Source organism: Cynocephalus volans, chromosome 12 (assembly GCF_027409185.1).
Source record: "Cynocephalus volans isolate mCynVol1 chromosome 12, mCynVol1.pri, whole genome shotgun sequence".
Lineage (NCBI taxonomy): Eukaryota > Metazoa > Chordata > Mammalia > Dermoptera > Cynocephalidae > Cynocephalus > Cynocephalus volans.
Window position 1 is genome coordinate 101465372 of NC_084471.1, and position 26168 is coordinate 101491539.

Sequence of the window (26168 nt, forward strand, 5' to 3'; positions counted from 1 at the left end):
AAAGCATTCGATTTCTCTCCATTTGCACTTTTTAAAAAAATTTGTTAATGGCTTTATTGATTTTAGTGTATGGGTCCTTCATTTCCTTGGTCATATTTACTTCTATTTCTTTTTTTTTATGTTACTGCAAATGTATTTTTGTCATAATTTCTCTTTGAGACAGTTGGAAGTTTGTGTGTAGAAATGCTATTGATTTTTGTATGTTGGTTTTGTATCCTGCAACTTTACTGAATTTGTTTATCCATTTTAACAGTTTTTTTCATAGAGTCTTTAGGGTTTTGTGTATATATAAGATCATGTAATCAGGAAATAAACACAATTTTACTTCTTTCTTTCCCATATGGATGCCTTTTATTTCCTTTTCTTGCCTAATTGCTCTGGTTAGGAGTTCCAGTTCTGTGCTGAATAGAAGTGGCAAGAGTGGGCATTCTTGTCTTGTTCTGGTCTTAGAGAAAAAAGCTTTCAACTTTTCACCATTAAGTATGATGTTAGCTGTGGGCTTGTCACATGTAGCCTTTATTTGTGTTGAGTTAGTTCCTCATATACCTGATTTGTTGAGAGGGATTTTTTTTTTAATCATGAAGTGATATTGACTTTTGTCAAATGCTTTTTCTGCATCTTTTGTGATGATCACTTGTTTCTGTCTTTCCTTTTGTTAATATAGTGCATTACATTTATTGATTTACATATGTCAAACCATCCTTGCATCCCAGGGATAAATCCCACTTAATCATGGTGAATAATCTTTTCAATGTTCTGTTGAATTCAGTTTTCTAGTATTTTGTTGAGGATTTTTTTTTTGCAGGGATATTGTCCTGTAGTTTTATTTTCTTTCATACCTTTGGTATTAGGGTAATGCTGGCCTCATAAAATGAGTTTAGAAATATTCCTTCTTTAATGTTTTGGAACAAATGGCCATCAGGTATATATGAAAATAATGCTCAGTATTTCTAATCACTAGGGAAATATAAACAAAGAACAGAATGAAATATCACCTCACACCTGTTAGAATGGCTATTATGAAAAAGATGAATGATAATAAGTGTTGGCAAGGAGGTTAAAAAAAAGAGGATACCCTTGCACACTGCTGTTGGGAATGTAAATTAGTATAGTCATTTTGGAAAATCTTACGGAGGTTCAAAAAACTAAAAATAAAATTACCATATGACCCAGCAATCTCTCTTCCAGCTATATGTACAAAGGAATTGAAATCAGTATGTCGAAGTGATATCTGTACTCTCATGTTCATTCCATCATTATACACAATGGCCAATATATAGAAGAAACCTAAGTGTTCACCAAGAGATGAATGGATAGAGAAAATGTGGTATGTATATATATAATGGGATACTATAGAGCCTTAAAACAAAAAAGGAAATTCAGTCATTTAGAAAACATGCACTTAACTGGAGGAAGTTATGCTAAGCCAGGCATATAAAGACAAGTACTGTATGGTCTCACTTACATATGAGATATCTTAGAAACAGAGTGGTGGATGGCTAAAATCCAAAAGACTCTGAACGATAAATGCTGGCGAGGTTGCGGAGAAAAAGGAACTCTCATACATTGTTGGTGGGACTGCAAAATGGTGCAGCCTCTATGGAAAATGGTATGGAGGTTCCTCAAACAATTGCAGATAGATCTACCATACGACCCAGCTATCCCACTGTTGGGAATATACCCAGAGGAATGGAAATCATCAAGTCGAAGGTATACCTGTTCCCCAATGTTCATCGCAGCACTCTTTACAATAGCCAAGAGTTGGAACCAGCCCAAATGTCCATCATCAGATGAGTGGATACGGAAAATGTGGTACATCTACACAATGGAATATTACTCAGCTATAAAAACGAATGAAATACTGCCATTTGCAACAACATGGATGGACCTTGAGAGAATTATATTAAGTTAAACAAGTCAGGCACAGAAAGATAAATACCACATGTTCTCACGTATTGGTGGGAGCTAAAAATTAATATATAAATTCACACACACACACACACACACACACACACACACACACACACAAAACCGGGGGGGGGGAAGAAGATATAACAACCACAATTACTTGAAGTTGATACGACAAGCAAACAGAAAGGACATTATTGGGGGGGGCGGGAAGAGGGAGGGAGGTTTTGGTGATGGGGAGCAATAATCAGCCACAATGTATATCGACAAAATAAAATTTAAAAAAATAATAATAAAATAAAATTTAAAAAAAATAAAAAGAAACAGAGTGGTGATTCTCAGAGGCTCAAGGGAGAGAGGTGTTGGTGGAGGGGGCCAGGGGAAAGAGGAGATGTTGATCAAGGGGGGAAAAGTTTCACTTAGAGTGAAAGAATAAGTTTTGGTGACCTATTGTGCAGCACTAGGACCATGGCTAATAATAATATGTTATGTTGGTGGGACTGTAAATTAGCACAGCCATTATGGAGAACAGTATGGAGGTTCCTTAAACAACTACAGATAGATCTTCCATATGATCCAGCAATCCTATTCCTGGGGATATATCCAGAGGGTTGGAAAACATCATGTTGAAGGGACACCTGCACTCCCATGTTTATTGCAGCTCTATTTACAGTAGCTAGGCAATGGAACCAACTTAAATGTTCACTGATGGATGACTGGATAAGGAAATTGTGGTATACATACACCGTGAAGTACTACTCAGCCGTGAAAAAGAATAAAATTTTACCATTTGCAACAGCATGGATGAGCCTGGAGAAAATTATGCTAAGTGAAACAACCCAGGTACAGAAAGGGATTATAGAACCTGTTCTCACTCATAACTGGGAGCTGAATCCATAAGTAAAAAAATGAACAATAAAGAGAGACAGAGAGAGAAAGAAAAAAGAAACAACAATCACAGTAATATGTTGAACTTTTAGAAAACTAGAGGTGGAAAAGGGGAGGGAAGGGGCATAGGGAGGGGGGCTAATGAGGAATTGGTCAATGGGCACAGAGACTGATTGCGTATTATAATGATGAATAAGCTACCTATACTGATTTAACCACCACACATTGTACACAATTATTTAAAATCAATGTTTTACCCCACATGTATGTATAATAAAAAATAAAGAAATTAAAAAAAAATTTTAAAAACAAAATTTCTGAAGAATAGATTTTTAAAGCTCCCCACCACATAAAAAATAAGTTGGCAAAGTGATGGATATGTTAATTAGTTTGATTGAATCTTTCTCTATGTTTACATAATTCAAAACATCACGTTATACCCCAATAATATATAATTAATACACAAATAAACTGAGGCTCATGGAGTGAAATGGTATGTTTGAGGTCACATGGCTACTAAGTTCCAGTGCCATTCTTGCTGTTTTCCTTCTCAACTGTGTTTAGCTCCTACACAGCCTGTATTTTAGGTATTGCTGCTCCTAGATGAATGCACTCATTTTCATGATTAGCAGTGTGAAACAATACAGAAGGATGAAAACACCTGGTCACTCCGAAAGCACGCCGCATTTAAACCATGGAGAAGTTTCATATTTGGGGAGAGGGGATAGAGGAAGAAACCAACAAACACGTAAACCAGGAATTCATCAGAACAAATACTTAAATGTTAATTATTGTTCTGGGACATCATCCCTCAAGTATTTAAAATTCAGCCAAAGGCCCTGAAATGAAAAAAAAAAAAAAGAAAGAAAAACTCGGATGACTTAGGGATTTCACTGTGCATGCATTCTTTTTTTTTTTTTTTTTTAATTTATAAAAGTGCTGAGTTGTATTATAACACTATTTAATTTGTGGTTATCAAAGAAGGAGATTTATTTGATCTCCACGGAATTGCATATTTTGCACATGGATATGGTCTGTTTTGTCTTTTATGAGCTTTTGTTTGCATGCATATGTGGAGAAGACAGGTATGAAGCAGATTATATCCATACACTTTTTATAACGGGGGGTATATTTTGCCTGCTGTGCAGCTGTACTTATATCTACAATAGCCCAGTGAGGTGTAAAATAATTATAATAATTATAATGATAGTAATAATAATAATAAAAACCAGCAGTTATTTAACTAAGGGACATATTGGGTCTAATCAGACTTGAATACAAATTATGGCTCTGCTAAACGTTCTGACTTTGGGAAAGTTATATAGCCTTTCTTATATGAAATGTTTTCATCTTTAAAATTGTTATAAATATATTTTGAAGTTGTTGTGAAGATAAAAGTTACAATCTGCAAAGTACCTAGTAAAATGCTTCCCATGTAATAGAAAACCATAGAAGATACCATTTAATATCAGTTTCTTTTGGTAAATTTTTTCCTTTTCTACAGAGAGAATTTTTGCTGGCAGAAAACATGATTTTTTTTTGCCTCTCTTTAACAACAGAATTTGTTAATCTTTTTTTGTGATGAGGTTTCCCAGCATAGCATTCTTGCTGACTTAGGGCTTGACTCTCTCCTAGGGCATGACCTTGCAGGAGCCCCTGCTCTGGTCCTCTACTCTTTTCTCCTACATATTTCATCAAAACTAGATCCCAATTATTTGTTCAAGAGGATTTGTGAAACTAACTTACACTAAGTGGTAAATTATCATCAACAGTGTAAATTGTAAGCACTGCAAGTGGTGTTATTTCTTTATGAAGTGATAATTCATTTTCTAGCAAAATTTTTACAATTCAGTGATTAAACTCATTAGAAAGACATTTTTTTTGGATTTCCTGGTAAACTTTCCTAATGTTTTTACTTTAATTGAGCAGGGGATAAAATTATGATATGATGTAATCTTTATTATACTTAGTCCTTAAACTTCTCAGTTCTTAAATTGATTTTTTCCCAATAAATATCATTTGTTGATGAACTGATAATCATTAAAAGGACATCATAAATTTTGGCAATTTTAAACACACATACGGTTTTTTAAAGTTTAGGTAGGCTCTAAATGCCTCTACGGTGATATGTCAAGTACTACTGATATGATTATATCTACTAGTACTTTTGCTCTTACAACCCAAGTCAATTTGTAACAAATTGAATAAACTTGAAGTCTATAAATACTGTAATGTATTTCTAATGTATATTATATATATAATAGCTATAATTTATAATGTACTTATCATGTTTCAGATACTATCTAGCTAGAACTGCTAGATATACTTTTGAATATAATCATCAAGATAATTCCATGAATTAATTATTGATATATTTCTTGCTTAACACAGGAGAAAGGTGAGGCTTAAAGAAATTTGGAAACTTGCCCAAGTGATCCAGCACAGAAGTGAGGGAGTTAGAATTTATGTTTAAGTTGTCCTTGCTCAGAGTTTATGCTTTTAACCTTTACATTACATTGTTTTGCAAAATTGTCCCTGGAAAATGAGATATTAGTAAAAACCAACAATATTATCACTATTTGTCAAATCTATCTACCAAATGTAAGTAATAAATGTAATTACACATTGGAGAAAATAATATATTCAGTGATAAACAAGTGGTTTAAATTACAAAGATTAAAGAGTTAGTTTTTGCAAATCCTGAATTTATGAAAGAACACCAGACTTTTCTAGTCTGATGTAAAAGATATTTTAAGTTTCTTTCTGTGACTTGAAGAATGGCAAGATGAGTCATTTATCCATGTAATACATAGAATACTTAATCTGTCTATATGATGTCAAATAACCTGACCTAAAGTAAAATGTAAATTAGACACACATTGTGTCTTCTTGTCATAAACCCACATCAACTATTTTTTTTAAACTGAAATTCAACATGGCTTTTGTGCATTAGTCAGTGTTCTTCAGAAAAAGAAACTATTATGGAGTAAGTGCCTTTGCTTGACTATGCACTTTGACTATTAAACATGGTTACCATGAATGTGAGTTTATTCTTAACCTAAGCTCAAGGTTTAAGAAGAGTAGGAAACAGGAAGGGTTCATTTGTGTTTTAGCAGCATTTATTAGTGCTTATTATGTGTTAGGAACTGGAGAAACATAAACAAACATGACAAGATCTCTGGAAACACAAAGTTAAAAATAAATAAATAAATTGAAGAAATAAATGGATAAGCTTTTATTTACACACACATACAGAATAGTGTATGTTCAAAAGATGGAAATGGTTCAGCAGAAGAGACTGATTCATTCTGTGTGGGTGAATGAAATTAAGGAGTGTTTCAAAGAGGGTGTCATTCATGCCTTATACATAAAAGATTTAATAGGAATTTTCTAGGCAGACCATTTGGATGAAGGCATTTGGCAACAGCAGACTTTTCCCTGTGAGGCAAATTGAGGGTGTACAATTAACTGTGAAACTGCTGACTTGATCAAGATTCCTATATAGAATCCATGGGTAATTACAAGACATCTGAGTCTCTTGAAACTCCATGTTTAATTTGGTGAGTTTACTTCATACTGTGGGTGCTAAATTAATTTTCTGAAGTGTCTTCATTTCTCATTCCTTATGAAAGATTTGAAACTCATTGTGTTCTGATAGAAACAATAGATTTCTATACTGAAAATCTCTACAATTAAATGGGTTCTAGCTGGCTTTCAGCAATTTCAGCTTTAAAGTGATTGAAGATGCTATTCGAGGCAACTGTGTATTCAGAGGGATTAAGGAACGATCTTTTTTATTTTAATTTTATTTTTTATTATACATACATGTAGGATACAATGTTGATTTTCAAAAATTGTGTAGAAAGTGTGGGGTTAGATCAGTATAGTTAGCTTATTCATCATTACAATATACAATCAATACAGACAGTGTTTAGAAATCAACCAAAAATGTTTAGTTTTCACGTGGACAATTTTACTCATACACGCATGCCGAGTGAGTTAAGACTATTATTACCAGTGTGGTCTTACTGTATATAGATAGAAATAGAGATAGAGATAGAGATACAGAGTATGTAGATATACATATATTACGTACATGTGTGATGTGTGTTGTAGGTTCTTCCACACACGTATGTTCACTAAACCTTCAAGTGATGCTGGACAAGTTGTTTAACTTCTTAAAGGCTTAGTCTCTCTGTCATCTTTTGGAGGGTTGACAATAATTTCTGTTCCTTACACTTAACAAGAATCCTCTAATGAGGATCACGTGGCATAATGATAATAGTCGACATGTATTGGGCACTTACTGTCTATGTCTAACCCTGTTCCAGGTGCTTTACATGCATGATCTCACTCAATTTGCCCACCAACTCTATGAAGTAGATGCTACTTTTGCCCCTATCCTACAGATGGGGAAAATGAGGCACGGATTGGTGGTGTGAACTGTGCAAGGCCTCTCAGCTGGTGAGTGGAGCAGCCAGGCATGGAATCCAGGCTCTCTGATGGCAGATCCTGTGTGCTTCAGCACCAATCACACAGTCTCCTGATTACGTGTCATCATGTTGTCAATGGAGAAACTCACTTTGGGTGTCATTTGTTGTCATTACAGCTATTATAGTTACTTTTCAAGATTACCGAAATATTTTTGACTACTGAAAAACTGTTTTTGATTACTTTTGATAAAAACAGGACTGCATCTCTCTCTTCTTTCCCTTCCATCCTTTCTTTATCTCTGGACTGAATATTTTCAATAATTTAGTTTGCCATTTCATAGAATTATTTGATTTGAAATCCTGACTTAATTAAAATTACATGAAAGCCTTCTAAAATACATTACACATGAGTCAACATTATTTGGAAAAGGATATTTTACATGATGTAAACTGCTTGCTTGTTCTTTAATGTCTTCTTGAGCAAGTTTTCCTGCTCTTTCAGCAACCAATGTGTTTCCTTCATTGCAGCTTTCCTAGGACTGTAAACTCTGTGAGAGTGTCAGGAACATCTGTTATGCTTACAAGTGTATGCCCCAGATTTGATACATACTACAATATTAAGAAGATAGTTTCCAAAGGAAGAAAAAATGAGCCATTTAAAAGAAAGAAAGAATGAAAGGAACAAATGAATGGATGAATGATTGACAGCTACTTCTTGTTATTGTAACTGAGCCTCCCTCTTAAGCTGCTCAGGGTTGGAAGTCAGTTAACCAAACCTACTAACACTGTGTGTGTAAACTACAAGCAAATAGGCACAAAGCAGTCTAAGGAGCTGTCAGTAAATAGACCTAGTAACTTTAACTTGTCTAGATCCTTTTTATTAATATTATTTCTCTGAAATGGTTATTGATAGGGAAGTAAATTCCAGATAAATGTAGTTTGCTGTATGTAATTAAGACTATTACTAATAGATTCTATTTCTGAATGGCTTTCTAAGTGTAGACACTGTCTTAAATTCTCTGTACACAGTATTTCATTTAATCCTTAAAAATTCTCACATAATTGGGTCTATTATTATTCTCATTTTATACATAATGAGAACCACCTGTGATCAGAGTATGGAAGTGGCGAAGCTGAGAGAACTGCAATTAGAGTGCCTCATGGCAGCTTTTGGTGGTGGTGTGCACAGTCAGTTCTTTTAGGCCTCAGTGATTCTAAGCAGGAGAAGGTTGCATCAGGGTGATACAGAAAAAGCCTAGGCTGATGTTTCTGCCTTAACTTGTAGTTTGGTGGGACAGCATGTGAAGCAATGGCTCTTCATAGCTTTTAACTTGAGTGCTGCACTGTGCTGCTCTGTAGTTAGGTGTAGAACAAAGAGTTGGATCAGTTTGAAGTAGGTGAGGGATGAGTAAAGCTTTGAAGAATGAATAGGGCTTGGAATGATTATGAACAGACAAAAGAAACATTCCCTTTTAAAAAAAGCCAGAACATCTGCTTTACTCTAGCCAGTATTTGAATTTGGTATTCTCATCTCATCAGAATATTGTCTCTAAAATCAGAAACAAAACTTTCCATTTGTACTAAAGCTCAGATACTCAAGACACAATGTCACACCAAGATTTCTCCTTAATTTCTACATCTTTAGTTTCCAAAACTGACATAAGAAGTGTTTTATTTTGTTTTCAGGTTGAAGGAAGTGCTTTTTACAAGGGTATAGGGAAAGTACAGCCAAGAGGGCAGGTCTGAGATATCTGCAGTTATGCACCTGGGCCCCAGCCCGGAGCCAAGGGCGGATAGTTCCCAGAAATAGACAAGTCAGTTAAAGTTTCAAGAGTGCCCCTCAGCTGTTTCAAGGACTCCCACTTGACCGAAGTTCACCCCTGGCTTGATTTAAACTAACCAATTACCTTGCTTCTCGCTTCTGTACCCGCGCTTTTTGCTATAAAATGAGCCCAGAAATTCCACTCGGCGCGCCAGTCTTTCGAAAGACTGAGTCGCCCGGGTACCTGTGTGTTCAATAAACCTCTTGTTTTTGCATCCGAAGCCGTGGTCTCGCTGTTCCTTGGGAGGGTCTCCCTGAACTGACTGACTACCCACTGCGGGAGTCTTTCATTTGGGGGCTCGTCCGGGATCGGAGACCCCTACCCAGGGACCACCGACCCACCTGCGGGAGGTAAGCTGGCCAGCGACTGCTCTGTGTCTCGTTTCTGTGTCTAATCCTGTGACTCTGACTGTCTTTTCTGAGCGCGCGCATTTTGGTTTCAGTTTGTTCCGGGTTAGTCGCTCTGGGAGCGAAGTGCGGGTAGCGAACAGACGTGTTCGGGGGCTCGCCACCCGGCAATCCTGGGAGACGTCCCAGGATCAGGGGAGGACCAGGGACGCCTGGTGGACCCCTTGGCAGAGGATTATTGTGTTTTGGTCTCACCGCGTCTCGGGAGGCGCGCTCTGCCATCGGACTCTTTCTTCTATTTCTACGGCACTCGGTCTCGTCGCCGTTTCTGGTTTCTCTTTGTCTTGGTTGTGATAGGTCTTTGCGTCGTCGTTCCCCTATTGGAAATTTTCGAGATGGGGCAAGGTGCCCTTACGCCTCTCTCCCTTACTCTAGATCATTGGAAAGATGTCAAAACCAGGGCTCACAATCTGTCCGTGGAGATCAAAAAAGGAAAATGGCGGACTTTCTGTTCGTCTGAGTGGCCCACATTCGGCGTAGGTTGGCCGCCAGAGGGAACCTTTGATCTTACTGTCATTTTTGCAGTTAAAAAGATTGTTTTTCAGGAGACCGGAGGACACCCGGACCAGGTTGCCTATGTCGTGGTATGGCAAGACCTCGCCCAGAATCCCCCTCCCTGGGTGCCACCCTCCAGCAAAGTCGCTGTTGTTTCGGGATCAGAAAATACTCAAAGGCCACCTACAAGGAAGCCTTCCGCCCCTCCCCAACCCCCCGTCCTCCCGACACCAGATGACCTATTTTCTCTCTCTGAAACCCCACCTTACCCGGCGGCTCCGCTGCCCCCTCTGGCCCCTCAGGGAAACAGATCGGCACCAGGCCGAGCGCCCGGTGATCCTAGCCCTGAGGGACCGGCTGCGGGGACTAGGAGCCGCCAACCTCGCAGTCCGAGAGACGGCTCAGGTCCTGACTCCACTGTGATTTTACCCCTCCGAGCCATAGGACCCCCAGCCGAGCCCAACGGCCTAGTTCCTCTACAATATTGGCCTTTTTCCTCAGCAGATCTTTATAATTGGAAATCTAACCATCCTTCTTTTTCTGAAAATCCAGCAGGACTCACGGGACTCCTTGAGTCTCTTATGTTTTCTCATCAGCCCACTTGGGACGATTGCCAACAGCTACTCCAGATCCTCTTCACCACTGAAGAGCGAGAAAGGATTCTCCTGGAGGCCCGCAAGAACGTTCTCGGGGACAACGGGGCCCCTACACAACTCGAGAACCTCATTAATGAGGCCTTCCCCCTCAATCGACCTCAATGGGATTACAACACGGCCGAAGGTAGGGAGCGTCTTCTGGTCTACCGCCGGACTCTAGTGGCAGGTCTCAAAGGGGCAGCCCGGCGCCCCACCAATTTGGCTAAGGTAAGAGAGGTCTTGCAGGGACCGGTAGAACCCCCCTCGGTTTTCTTGGAACGCCTGATGGAGGCATATAGGAGATACACTCCGTTTGACCCCTCTTCTGAGGGACAGCAGGCGGCAGTTGCCATGGCCTTTATCGGCCAGTCAGCCCCAGATATCAAGAAAAAGTTACAAAGACTAGAGGGGCTCCAAGACTTTTCCTTACAAGACTTAGTAAAGGAGGCAGAAAAGGTGTACCACAAGAGAGAAACAGAAGAAGAAAGACAGGAAAGAGAAAAAAAAGAGACAGAAGAGAGAGAGAGGCGGCGTGATAAACGCCAAGAAAAAAATTTAACTAGGATTTTGGCCACAGTAGTAAGTGATAAAAGGTTTACAGATAAGCAGAAAGGGACCCTGAGCAACCGGGCAAGACCGACACCTAGGGACAAAAGGCCTCCCCTCGACAGGGACCAGTGCGCCTACTGCAAAGAGAAAGGCCACTGGGCAAGGGAATGCCCCCGGAAAAAAAACGACAAAAAAGCCAGGGTTCTATCCCTAGACGACTAGGGGAGTCAAGGTTCGGACCCCCTCCCCGAACCTAGGGTAACATTGACAGTGGAGGGGACCCCCATCGAGTTTCTGGTCGATACCGGGGCTGAACATTCGGTACTGACCCAACCCATGGGGAAGGTAGGGTCCAGGCGGACAGTCGTAGTAGGAGCGACCGGCAGCAAAGTCTACCCCTGGACCACACAGAGACTTTTAAGGGTCGGACATAAGCAAGTGACCCATTCCTTTTTGGTCATACCTGAGTGCCCTACTCCTCTGTTGGGCCGGGACATCCTGACCAAACTAAAAGCTCAAATCCAGTTTTCTACAGAGGGCCCACAAGTAACATGGGGAGATCACTCTACCATGTGCTTGGTCCTAAACCTAGAAGAAGAATACCGGCTGTATGAAAAGCCGGCCTCTCCCTCCATCGACCCATCCTGGCTCCAACTTTTTCCCGCCGTATGGGCAGAAAAGACAGGTATGGGACTGGCCAATAACGTCCCACCAGTAGTAGTAGAGCTGAAATCAGGTGCCTCACCGGTGGCCGTCCGACAGTATCCAATGACTAAAGAAGCCCGGGAAGGCATCAGACCCCACATCCAAAGGTTCTTAGACCTAGGGGTCTTAGTGCCCTGCCAATCGCCCTGGAACACCCCTCTGCTACCAGTAAAAAAGCCAGGGACCAATGACTATCGGCCAGTCCAAGACTTGAGAGAAATTAACAAAAGGGTGCAAGACATTCATCCCACGGTCCCAAATCCATACAGCCTCCTGAGTTCCCTTCCGCCTAGTCACACTTGGTACTCAGTCCTGGATCTCAAGGATGCCTTTTTTTGCCTCAGACTACACCCCAACAGCCAGCCACTGTTCGCGTTCGAGTGGAGAGACCCAGAAAAAGGTAACACAGGTCAGCTGACCTGGACACGGCTGCCACAGGGGTTCAAAAACTCTCCCACTCTCTTCGACGAGGCCCTCCACCGAGATTTAGCTCCTTTTAGGGCTCTCAACCCCCAGGTCACATTACTCCAATATGTGGACGACCTCCTGGTGGCGGCTCCCACATATGAAGGCTGCAAAAAAGGGACACAGAAGCTCTTGCAGGAACTGAGTAAGTTGGGGTACCGGGTATCAGCTAAAAAGGCCCAGTTATGCCAGAAGGAGGTCACCTATTTGGGGTACCTGCTCAAAGAGGGAAAAAGATGGCTGACCGCGGCCCGGAAAGCTACAGTTATGAAGATCCCCACTCCCACAACCCCCAGGCAGGTCCGCGAATTTCTGGGCACTGCCGGATTCTGCAGGCTCTGGATTCCTGGGTTTGCTTCCCTGGCTGCACCCTTGTACCCTCTGACAAGGGAAAACATTCCTTTTACCTGGACTGAAAAGCATCAAAAGGCTTTCGACCACATAAAAGAAGCCTTGCTGTCTGCCCCCGCTTTGGCTCTCCCAGACCTCACCAAACCGTTTACTCTATACGTAGATGAAAGAGCCGGTGTGGCCCGAGGAGTGCTTACTCAGACCCTAGGACCATGGCGACGGCCAGTAGCTTATCTATCAAAAAAACTGGATCCAGTGGCCAGTGGGTGGCCAACCTGCCTAAAAGCGGTTGCTGCAGTGGCACTCCTCCTCAAAGACGCTGATAAGTTAACCTTGGGGCAAAATGTGACTGTGATTGCTTCCCACAGCCTCGAAAGTATCGTGCGGCAGCCCCCCAATCGGTGGATGACCAATGCCAGAATGACTCATTACCAGAGTTTGCTGCTAAACGAAAGAATATCGTTCGCGCCCCCTGCTGTCCTGAACCCAGCTACCCTACTACCAGTCGAGTCAGAATCCACTCCAGTACACCAGTGCTCAGAAATCCTTGCTGAGGAAGCTGGGACTCGACGGGACCTGAAGGACCAGCCATTGCCCGGAGTGCCTGCCTGGTATACAGACGGTAGCAGCTTCATTGCGGAAGGTAAATGGAGAGCAGGGGCCGCCATCGTAGATGGAAAACGGACGGTGTGGGCAAGCAGCCTGCCAGAAGGGACATCAGCCCAGAAGGCCGAGCTAATAGCCTTAACGCAGGCATTACGCTTAGCCGAAGGGAAAAACATCAATATCTACACGGACAGCAGGTATGCTTTTGCCACTGCTCACATTCATGGGGCAATATATAAACAGAGGGGATTGCTCACTTCTGCTGGAAAAGACATTAAAAATAAACAAGAAATTCTGGCTCTGCTAGAGGCCATTCACCTCCCTAAGCAGGTCGCCATTATCCACTGCCCGGGCCACCAGAGAGGGAATAACCCTGTGGCGGCCGGGAACCGGAGGGCTGACGAGGCTGCAAAACAAGCCGCCCTGTCGGTCAAGGTGCTAACAAAAACTACAAAGCTTCAAGAGCCAATCGAGCCTGCTCAAGCTAGGACCAAGCCAAGAGAGCTCACTCCTGACCAGGGAAAAGAATTCATTCAGCGGTTACATCAGCTAACACACTTAGGACCAGAAAAGCTCCTTCAACTAACGAGCCGCACCAGCCTCTCCATCCCGAATCTCCGGTCCACCGTTCAAGAAGTCGCCAATCGGTGTCCGGCTTGCGCCATGACTAATGCGGCTACCACCTACCGAGAGACCGGAAAAAGACAACGGGGAGATCGACCCGGCGTATACTGGGAAGTAGACTTTACAGAGGTAAAGCCTGGCCGGTATAGAAACAAGTATCTGCTAGTATTTGTAGATACTTTCTCTGGATGGGTAGAAGCTTTCCCTACCAAAACTGAAACGGCCCTGACTGTATGTAAAAAGATACTAGAAGAAATCCTGCCCCGTTTCGGGATCCCTAAGGTGATCGGGTCAGATAATGGCCCAGCCTTTGTTGCTCAGGTAAGCCAGGGACTGGCCACACAACTGGGAATAAATTGGAAATTACATTGTGCGTATAGGCCCCAGAGCTCAGGTCAAGTAGAGAGAATGAATAGAACCATCAAAGAGACCTTAACTAAATTGGCCTTAGAGACCGGTGGAAAAGACTGGGTGGCCCTCCTTCCCTTAGCGCTGTTCAGAGCCAGGAATACCCCTGGCCAGCTTGGTCTGACTCCTTATGAAATCCTCCACGGGGGACCCCCCCCCCATACTTGAGTTGGGAGGAACACTGGGTCCCGATGATAACTTTCTTCCTGTCTTATTTACTCACTTAAAGGCTTTAGAAGTTGTAAAAACCCAGATCTGGGACCAGATCAAGGAGGTATACGAGCCAGGTGCCGTGGCCATCCCTCATCCGTTCCAGGTCGGAGACCAAGTGCTTGTTAGGCGCCATCGGACCGGCAGCCTTGAGCCTCGGTGGAAAGGCCCGTACCTGGTGCTACTGACCACACCAACAGCGGTAAAAGTAGACGGCATTGCAGCCTGGGTACATGCTTCTCACCTCAAGCCTGCGCCACCCTCCGTACCAGATGAATCCTGGGAGCTGGAGAGGACTGATAATCCTCTTAAGTTGCGCATTCGGCGGCGGCGGAGCAAGCCTACCAAGTAATAACCCTAACCAGCCCAACACCCTCACCTGGCAGGTACTGTCCCAAACTGGAAAGGTTGTCTGGTTCAAGACAGAAGTCCACCCCCTTTGGACTTGGTGGCCCTCCCTTACCCCTGATATATGTGCCCTGGCGGCGGGTCTCGAGGCTTGGGATATTCCAGAAATTGATGCACCGGCCTCTAAAAGAGTCAGGCCTCCTGACTCAAACTATGAAAATGCTTATAACCAGATCAAATAACTCCCCTTGGTTGACCACCCTACTGTCAACCATCGCCGGGCCCCTATTACTCCTCCTTCTGTTGTTCACCCTTGGGCCCTACGTCATCAATAGACTAGTCCAATTCATCAATGATAGGGTAAGTGCAGTTAAGATTCTGGTCCTTAGGCAAAAATACCAAACCTTAAATGGCGAAGATAACTTTTAATTCCGCTCTAAGATTAGAGCGATCCACAAGAGAAATGGGGGAATGAAGGAAGTGCTTTTTACAAGGGTATAGGGAAAGTACAGCCAAGAGGGCAGGTCTGAGATATCTGCAGTTATGCACCTGGGCCCCAGCCCGGAGCCAAGGGCGGATAGTTCCCAGAAATAGACAAGTCAGTTAAAGTTTCAAGAGTGCCCCTCAGCTGTTTCAAGGACTCCCACTTGACCGAAGTTCACCCCTGGCTTGATTTAAACTAACCAATTACCTTGCTTCTCGCTTCTGTACCCGCGCTTTTTGCTATAAAATGAGCCCAGAAATTCCACTCGGCGCGCCAGTCTTTCGAAAGACTGAGTCGCCCGGGTACCTGTGTGTTCAATAAACCTCTTGTTTTTGCATCCGAAGCCGTGGTCTCGCTGTTCCTTGGGAGGGTCTCCCTGAACTGACTGACTACCCACTGCGGGAGTCTTTCAAGGTGAGTGGATGGATCTGTGAGAGGCAGGTGATTTGAAAAATGGGTTTGATAAAAGTAAACTTCACTGTCACTGAATTTGTGTTCCTGGAGCTCTCATCTGAGCCAAACATGCAGCTCATTCTTTTTATTATATTTTTGTTCTTCTACTTATTAATGGTGGCTGGAAACATTATCATCATCATTATTATCCAGATAGAACCTCGTCTCCAAACTCCCATGTACTTCTTTCTCACTAATTTATCCTTTCTGGACATTTGCTACACATCCACCAATGTCCCACAAATGCTTTCCAACACTGTGCGTAAGAGGAAGACTATCCCATTCTCCAGCTGTGCCACTCAGATGTACTTCTCCCTCTCCTTTGGGATGATTGAATGTGTTCTCCTTGTTGTCCTGGCTTATGACAGATATATAGCCATTTGTCATCCTCTTCATTATACTCTCATTATGGACAAAAGCACCTGTGTCCAACTGGCAGCTATTTCTTGGTCCAGTAGCTTCCTGAGTTCCATGGTTATCAATGTCCTTACCTTGAGTTTGCCATACTGTGGGCCCAATATCCAAAATCACTTTTTCTGTGAGGTACCTTCTGTTCTGAGGCTGGCTTGCACCGACACCTCACTCATGGAGCTGGTCGTTTTTATCTTCAGTATCATCATTGTCTTCGTCCCTTTTCTCCTCATTGTTGTTTCCTATGCCCAGATCCTTCAGTCTGTTCTCAGTATGCGGCCAGCCTCTGGGAGGTACAAGGCACTGTCCTCGTGTGCCTCTCATCTGACAGTGGTGGCCTTATTCTATGGAACTGCCATCTTCATGTACATGAGACCCCAGTCGAAGTCCTCCCAGGCTGGGGACAAGATCATTGCAGTGTTCTACACTGTCATCACCCCCATGTTCAACCCCTTAATCTACAGCCTAAGGAACCAAGATGTGAAAGGAGCTTTAAGGAGAGCTATTGCAAGACAGAGGACGTGAGAGACGTTAGTGGGACACTAAGCTTAACTGTCCATCTAAAATAATTACCTTCTGAACATGAAACAAGGGAGTAAAAAATAGCTTGGACAGTCAACATCTGCCCTGCCATTCATCAAAGATGCATCAACCCAGCTGCAAACTCAGTAGGAGAAATGTTCCTCTAAGGACACAGCAGAGCTTTAATGTATCAAAACAACTTTCTTCTTGAGTGGCTACTATTTTGTTACTCACTTAAAAAACTTGTTTTTTTTAAAAAAATCATAGACTACTTGAAATTAATTGTTTGAAATTATATCAGTACGATGAAACATGGACCTCTTGCCTGGAGGATCTAGGTCACTTTGATACACAGAAGAAGTCTAAATTTTCCACCCTGGTCCAGAACTTCAGATTAAGAGTTTTTGGAGTCAGTAATCCACATCTCTGTTTGTTTTGTAGTTTCCAAGGAAATAGGACCCTGCATCTACTTTTTGGTTTAGACTTGATGTTGATCCCTTCATGTATGGCTCTGATTTGCAATGAGTCTTTCAAAGTATTGCTTTGCTTAGATTTCATCAAATTTCTATCCTTCCCCCAAATCTTATAATAGCTCCATTTCTTTCATGCTTGATGAGACACTTCATGGTTCATCTGGTGTGCATTCCCAGTCTTAGCAATAGATTAAAAAGTCTTATTTTATGTAACTACCAGTTTGTTCCTGGTAGTCCTAGACCAGTTTATGTGAACAGGAGGATAGAAATGATTAGAAGTAGAAGATTTGGACAAATGTTAATAGACTCATTCATTTATTCATGGCTTATTATTGAATGACTATGTAACATCATGTTAAAATAGAAATGTTTTCAATCCTCAAAGATACATATATTTAATATGCTTATTATTCATAGTCACAAATGTTTATAATGTACATGTAATATATGTACACATACTGAAAAATTGTGACAACTGCAATAAAGGGGATAACCATCAAGGAGCAGTGACAGACAGTAATAGGTAGAGAAAAAGGCAGCATGCATGGACCAGAAGGAGAGATAAGAGTGAGATTGAGGGGGAGAGCTTTATTAGTAGAGGGTGGTTGTGAAAAAATTGTGGAGATGAAAGAATGGGTTCCACTTAAGGAAATAAAAGAAACCAGTCAGAAGCAAAGCTGCAGGGGGTGTGGCTGGGGAGGCAGCTGCCAGACCCTGCAGGGCTGAGTTCACTGTGGTAAGGAGTGGGGATTTATTCTTAGGTAAATGTAAGTATTCTGAGCAGAGTGATATGACACCACACATGTTTTTGAAAGCTCTCTCTCTCTCCATATCTGTGTGTGTGCTGTGTGTGTGTGTGTGTGTGTGTGTGTGTGTATTAGTTAATGTCACAGATTTGTGAAAAGGAATATTTCCTGTGTTTTGAAGCTTTTCAGGCAGTGGTATCTTTAAGGGAAATTATTCTTTGAATGAAAACAATACACAAATATAATTCGGTAATGTAATTAATAAGTTAAATATCGTCTGTGATTTTAACACTGTTAAATTAGAGATAAACTTGTTTCTAAAATCATTTGTTTATTCTACGACTTAGACTAAAATAGAAAGAGTTTTATTCATCACACAGAGATGTCCAACAACTAAAATGCAAGCATTTCTTCTATTTAAATATAAAGGTCATACACAACCAGTAAATAAGGCAGCTATGATGTATAGATAAAGTAGACATCACTGGCTTAAAATTGAAAAGATTTAAAAAGTAAAAGCTCTATCTGCAATTGTTTGAGGAACCTCCAAACTATTTTCCACAGAGGCTGCACTGTTTTGCAGTCCCACCAACAACGTATGAGAGTTCCTTTTTCTCTACAACCTCGCCAGCATTTATTGTTCACAGTCTTTTGGATATTAGCTATCCTAACTGGGGTGAGATGGTGTCTCAGTGTGGTTTTGATTTGCATTTCCCAAATGCAAATTGATGTTGAACATTTTTTCATACGTTTGTTGGCCCTTTGTATATCTTCCTTAGAGAAATGCTTATTTAGCTCTTTTGCACATTTTTTAATTGGGTTGCTTGTTTTTTTCTTGTAAAGTTGTTTCAGTTCCTTGTATATTCTGGATATTAATCCTTTGTCAAACATATATTTTGCAAATATTTTCTTCAACTCTGTTGGTTGTCTTTTAACTCTGTTAATTGTTTCTTTTGCTGTGAAGAAGCTTTTTAGTTTGATATAATCCCATTTGTTTATTTTTCCTTTGGTTGCCCATGCTTTTGGGGTCATATTCATGAAGTCTGTGTCCAGTTCTACTTCCTAAAGTGTTTCTCCTATGTTTTCTTTAAGAAGTTTTATTGTTTCAGGGTGTATATTTAATTCTTTAATCCATTTTGAGTTGACTTTAGTATATGGTGAAAGGTATGGGTCTAGTTTCATTCTCCGGCATATTGATATCCAGTTATCCCAGCACCATTTGCTGAAGAGGCAGTCTCTTCCCCAGTGTATAGGCTTGATGCCTTTGTCAAAGATCAGATGACTGTAGGTGTGTGGGTTGATTTCTGGATTCTCTATTCTATTCCATTGATCAGTGTGTCTGTTTTTATGCCAGTACCATGCTGTTTTGGTTATTATAGCTTTGTACCCAGCTATCCCACTGCTGGGAATATACCCAGAGGAATGGAAACCATCAAGTCAAAGGTATACCTGTTCCCCAATGTTCATCGCAGCACTCTTTACAATAGCCAAGAGTTGGAACCAGCCCAAATGCCCATCATCAGATGAGTGGATATGGAAAATGTGGTATATCTACAGAATGGAATACTACTCAGCTATAAAAACGAATGAAATACTGCCATTTGCAATGGCATGGATGGACCTAGAGAGAATTATATTAATTGAAACGAGTCAGGCACAGAAAGAGAAATATCACAGGTTCTCACTTATTTGTGGGAGCTAAAAATAAATAAATAAATGCACAAAAAACTGGGGAGGGGGGAGGGAAGAAGACACAACAATTACAATTCCTTGAAGTTGATATGACAAGCAAACAGAAAGCACATTGTTGGGAGGGAGGGGGAGAGGAGGAGGGAGGGAGGTTTCGGTAATGGGCCACAATAATCAACTACATTGTATATTGACAAAATAAAATAAAATTTGGAAGAAAAAAAAAAGTAAAAAGCAAAATCACTAACCAAATAGTCAAATTCATTACACAGTACTTCTATCTTGTTTTTGTTGTTTTTTGTATTCACCGCGCTATAGAAATGACTTGATATTTGATATATTTCCTGAACACATGAAAAAGAATTAAAAACATATATTTCTAATAAAGTTTCTTTTAAAAAATTTATTTATTAATATTATTTTTTTTACACTCTAAGATGTTATTGTGGAGCATTTAGGGGAGGGGGAGAGGGGAAGGGGAAGGAAATAAGGTGGAAGAAAGAGGAAGGAGATGAGTATGGTTGAGGCCTGTGGCACCCCCTCTTTCCTACAGGGGAGACCAGGTGGCTTCCAGTGGTGGCTCAGTTGTTGTAACAAACTTTCTTTTGAACAAATTTATTTAAAGCAAAAGGTAACATTTAAAATTCTCCCAAATGTGATCAAATAAGACAGGCACGATTAGTTGAGAGTTTGTAATTTAGAAACATAACATTACATTAGTTTTGGAAAAGAACACAAATGCCTAAAGTTATATCCCATTGTAATATTTACATTTGTGATTTAAGAGAATTGCCAATCCATCTTACCTGTTAAACTTTATATATGGGAGAATTAAAAATGCATAAAAAAATTGCAAAGCCATTCTCATAAGAGTCACACTTACCAAAAACATGTAAAATGTGTGAAAGTGAGTTTTGTCTTTTTAGTAATTCATTATTTAGACCAAGTGCTTGACCTGATCTGTTCATTCTGACCAGCTTGTTGTGACTAGTATTTTGGAATTGGGTGAGCTAAAACAAATAATGCAGTTCAGACAGCTCATGTCCTATCCTAGGTCTCATCTTGACCTCTTCTAGCAAACTTTCCTTCTTTCCTATGTTTTCTTTTTTTGACATAAAAGAAAAATGAAATATCTTATAGACATTTAACTGGTAATTCTATGTATTATATATTACCATAATTGGCAGAACAAGAAGAAATTGATTTTTTCTTATTGGTTACGAATATCCATGAGATACAAAGCTGGTTGTCACCCCTTATGGTCAAGATGTGAAGGCCAGATTCATACTGGCAGCATGCACATTACCACAAATTGTGTTTGTACCCTGTGTCCCCCACCCAATTATCCCCAACCTCCCTCTTTCCACCTCCCTCTTTCCCCCCTACTCCACTTTGTATCCTAAGGTATGTTCTCCCCTGAATTGATTTTAATACTAAAACAAATAATGGTAAACCAACAGCTATTGCTCCTTTATAACATCAAATGTCCAATTGGATGATTTCCTTTCTAAATTTATTTGAAATTATGTCAACATAAGGACAATATAGCTAGGAAATACACTAGAATTTTAAAATAAAAGTCTACAATAAATCAAATAGATAGAGAATGGACTATTGCCATAAACTACATTTTCTGAGTGCTTGATGATCAGTATTATTGTGTTCTAATTTATCTCTGTTAACATGGGAAGTTATTTCTTTTCAATGGACTTGTGTTTCTTCTAACGTTCACAAAGTGAAAGCTGTTGGATTACACAATCTCTTAATATCTGTCTATCTATCATGTATCATCACCTCTATTATGTCCAAAAATAGATTTACTATAGACCTGTCAAAATTTCTTATGTAATGGCTTTTTATTTTCACTTTTTGTATTTGGCTGGTTAATTTTAAGGATAATAATGCAATTTTTGAAGGTTTTAATGTCATCACTGTTGGTATAGATAGAACAAACACTACTATCATATATCATGTTGCTGTTTTCCATAATGGGTTTCTTCTTCCTTAACATCAAACAAAAATACTTAGTGTAACAATTAGAAATTATGAGGATCTTCCAGCATGATCTGAAATACGAAACACTTTTTGGATATTATCTCCTATTTTGCCTCTTTCTTTCAACTTATTCATGTCCTAATGACTTCTCTAGTCTATTTGGCCTTGCAGTGATTTAGCTCACCACAGTCATACCATAGGCAAATGTGGATCTTTCAGCAAGTACTTCATAATACAGTCCTTTGTAAATACTGACTAATGAATCTAATCAAATCACCAGACTGAAGATAACCCTTTATAGAGGTTTGCCAAACTTCTCTAGTTCTGATCATGACTGTCACTATCTGCAATACTATATACTTCCCTATGTTATAAAATACTAAAGTAGATTGTCTTTTAACTCTGTTCATTGTTTCTTTTGCTGTGCAGAAGCTTTTTAGTTTGATATAATCCCATTTGTTTATTTTCCCTTTGGTTGCCTTTGGTGATGGGGAGCAATCATCAGCCACAATGTATATCGACAAAATAAAAATTTAAAAAAAAAAAAGAAAAAGAAACTGAGAACCCCCCCCAAAAATAAATAAAAAAATAAAATACTAAAGTAGAAATCAGAAAATATTAATTCTAATTTCAGCTCTGTTACTTACAGTCTAAGCACACATTGGCATACTGTTTAAACTTCCATAACTCTGGTTTTATCATCTTAAAAAATGGAGTTACTAATGCTCTCCTACAAATCTTAGGGAGCTCATTCATATCTCTAGAATGTTCTCTGAGACCCAGAATTGGGTCAAGGTTTCAGTAGTTCTCCTCTAGCCCAGCAGGGTGTTCAATGAACACTTGTTTCTCACTTAATACATCCCAGGACTTGAGGATAAAAAATGAGCATTCCTTAAAATTTCACAGTCTACCAGTGGAGGCATCCACGTATGTTTTCATTCTATAGCAGAATTATATGCTCAGTATTTTCTAACACATTGGACAGCAGCCATTTATTAAGCCTACAAGTGTTTCAATACACTACTTTAGTTTTTCACATATACTCATTCATTGCTTAGTGACAGGGATATTCTGAGAAGTCCATCATTAGGTGGTTTTGTTGTTGGGTGAACGCCTTAGAGTGTTCCTACACAAACCTCCATGGTATAACCTACTGCACACATAGGCTATATGCTATAGCAACCCTATTTTATGTAATCTGTTGTCCACTGAAATGTTCTTATGTGGGGTGTGGGGCCTTACTATATTTTAGTATCTGGACTAAAGCAATTTTGAGAGTGAAAGGTAGCACTATTAATCGTTACTCCAGGACAACACCAAAAATGAAAACCACCCTGAGCAAGAGGGACAACTGGCCATGGAAACATTACCTTGGCTTAATCCTTACAGTGACCCCATGGTATAGGTATTATTGGCACTGTTTTGCAGATGAGAAAACACTGGAGGGTAAGTCCAGGAATGATTTATAGAAGAAATGATGATTGACTTGTCGTAGGAAATAGAAGTATGCATTTTCTGGGTGGGTGAGTGGAATTTGGAGCATAGGGACTAGTATCAGGAAAAATATACAGAGAGAAAAATCTCATGGTGTACTTAAGTTAATGTGTCTTGAATTTCTGGGAGGTGGAATGTGGATTTTCATATGTCACCTGTGGATGCAATTAATGGTGTTTATTTTGTTATAGGCTCGGTTCCAACTCCTAAATCCAGATCTGGTGAAAGGACTTGTTTTCATTAACACTTGTCTAACAGACAGTATGGCTGGTTCCACAGCCCCTCATGTGGCTGCAGAGTTTGTAGTGAATGGAGCTGTTAAAGCAGTGTAGACAACAAACATTTCTTCTCACTCTGTTCTTTCCACAAACATTCCTTAAGTATGACTTATGAACTTGCTATTGTGATGAGGAAAACCTGGATGCATCTTATATAGTGTATGCTTTTAAACATTTTCAAGTGTACGTGCATGACTGTAATATCCACACACACAACCATATAAGAGTTACAAATTAAGTGATTTTGCTGTTCAGAAGGGAGAGTTTTCTAGATTAGAGAAAAGAGGTTTCTGAGTAATGGTATTTAATTTGGTTTTTAAAGGAGGACATCCTGAATCACAGAGTTGAGACTCTCAAGGAAGCATGGAGTGAAGAGGAAAGAGAATTGGCAAGGACACAGAGGCAGGAAAACGTAAGTGTCATTCATGAAATAGTTTTACAGGAGTATCTGGTGGATGAAGGGTATCATGAAGAAATAACACCAGAGAGATGGTTTAGGTGAGAGAAGCAGGAAGGCTGAGCAAAAGACTCTGGCGATTTTATAGCTTCTGAATTAAGGAAGAGGGGTAACTATGGGATAGATAAAGAATCTTAGACCCTAATAAATCCAGATATCCTCTCTAAGGCAGAGATTAAAGGCAAGAAGTTCAGTCTAAATTCTTGACTTTGGAGAAGACTAGATGTGGGGCTAAATGTAAGAGTTTTATGCCAGCCCCATTAAGATTAGCACTCCATCTATGCCACTAAACCTGAACCAGAGTCTCCCGGCATTTACCAACCTAATACTTTTGTTTCTACACTGGTTTCCCCAAAGTAGCTCTATTGATGGATATGTGACAGGATTTCAGGGAGCATAGCGGACTGTTCTCTGGAATCCACATATGATAATCTCCCTGCTACCCAAGAGATAGACTGCCAGGTCCTTCAATTCCTGCCAGATCATCCTGCTACATTCCAGCGTCACCACCAAACCCTCCCACTGAACAGTCATCCCTAACGGCTGATGGACATGTCCCATTGTTTCCATTCTCTTAGTGGTCTTCCTTCACTGTTTCCTCCCTCTGGTATTTCCTTCTTCATTTACATCTTTTTTTCATTTCCAGTCCATTCTTCAAAGTATCAACATGAGAAAAGAAACTAAGGCACTGATAAAATGTCAGAGAGTTTATTTTAGCCTAGATGAAGACTGCAGCCTGAGGGACACAAGCCCAGTTGCCATGGGAATGTGCTTCAAAGTGAAAGCAGAGCTTCAGCTTTTTATAATCACAAACGGAAGGCAAAAGGAGAAGGGACAACCTCTTAATCAGTACATAGGCTTTACCTTGGTTGTCTAGCATGGCATGAGTTAGAGATTGATTATTGATTACATGTTGCTTTTCAAACAGTTGCTAATTTAATGAGTAAGAGTCACATTTTCCATTTCAACATTCTTTAGGTTAATTTATAGCCCTACGAGATGACACCATGTTTGAATTCTAGACTTAAATAATCTTTTTAGCAATGTTTCAAGATGTGGGGGGACATGATTGCTGCCACTTATCAGATCTCTCAAGGCCTTAAGACCTAGTTCACCTCTGGTATTGATGTTGGGGCAATTTTCAGTTCATCAAAAGACATCTCAGATGTCCCCTCCTCCATGAAGTCTTCCCTCTTCTCCCAGGAGCATGTGCTGTTTTTCTAATATAGCTACCATAGTACTTTTTTTGTGATTCTTTTGTGGCATTCATTATTTCTTTTCTTGTATTGCATTTATCTTACCTCCATATGAGTGTAAACTCACTGAAGTCAGTTGTATATATCACATTGTTCATCAAATCTTAAACATAGATTGTTTTAAAAATTCTCACTTGAGGTCGTATAGTTCAAGAGTAGAGGAAGAGGAATCAAATTCCAGCTTTATCTTACTCGGACATCTCTGCTCTTCACCTCTTCTGCATCAATTTTTGCCTTCACAGACCCTAGCACAGTGATGACCAGCTCTATGTGGATTTAAGGAAACATCAATTCATATGATTATTGTGTCCTTTTATACAGAACATAATCAAAATGTTTGCCATGGTTATGATTTTATTGCTGGAAAAGTTTTTAATATATGAAAGAGAAGTCAGGCCTTTTCAGACATAAAGCATTTATTGATCTCTGATTTGTATAAACTAATCAAATAGATAAGGTATAAATAATAGTTCTCATTTTACCGATAAAGAGACTGAAGTAGAGATGTATTAAGGGATTTCTTTTGAGACAATTATTGGTGGTACTGGGAGTGGAATTAAGATCAAGATGATGCAACTTGTATCCATTTTTCTCTTGCCATTATATGTTTATGAATATTTCTACCATCAACTACATGGAAAATAGAACCCTAGTGTCCCCACTTTATTATGTCACATTGATGTTGTAATTATGAATGGTTACTATACAAATGAAGAAAAATTGAAGGAATTACTGTTTATTAAGCATCTTTTGTGTGACTGATGCTTTATAGAGATTGCAGCATTACCTTTGAAAAATGCTAAAAGGTAAGCATTACTATTCCCATGTGTTGATTGAAGAAACTGAGGCATGGAGAGTTCAAGTAATTTGGTCTAGGTCACACAACTACAAAATAGCAGAACCTATGTGAGATCTCCATTCTAAATAATCCAAAATTTGAGTGTTTGCCAGTAGTCAGTGGAAAGTGTAGCCCTTGAGATAAGTTTTCTATTCTATCACTTAACTTTGATAAGTTTGTTGACATGTCTGAGCTTTAGTTTTACAGTCTTGATTAA

General features: G+C 40.1%; 2 protein-coding genes across 2 annotated transcripts; both read left to right on the forward strand.

Annotated features, from left to right (window-relative positions):
- The first annotated feature begins 8926 nt into the window (after positions 1-8926).
- LOC134360991 (uncharacterized) lies at positions 8927-15682 on the forward strand. Its single transcript, XM_063075862.1, is given in 2 exon segments — positions 8927-14447; positions 14449-15682. Coding segments are annotated over 2 exon segments (5064 nt in total). The 5' UTR covers positions 8927-9794; the 3' UTR covers positions 14860-15682.
- A 110-nt stretch (positions 15683-15792) lies between these two features.
- Positions 15793-16728, forward strand: LOC134360372 (olfactory receptor 2G3-like). The gene has a single exon (XM_063074653.1). It carries the CDS (start codon positions 15793-15795, stop codon positions 16726-16728), a length of 936 nt encoding a protein of 311 aa, XP_062930723.1.
- Positions 16729-26168: the final 9440 nt, after the last annotated feature.

Excerpts from the sequence above, each read along its gene's own strand:
- LOC134360372 (XM_063074653.1), top strand. The coding sequence starts at position 15,793 with ATGGGTTTGATAAAAGTAAACTTCACTGTCACTGAATTTGTGTTCCTG.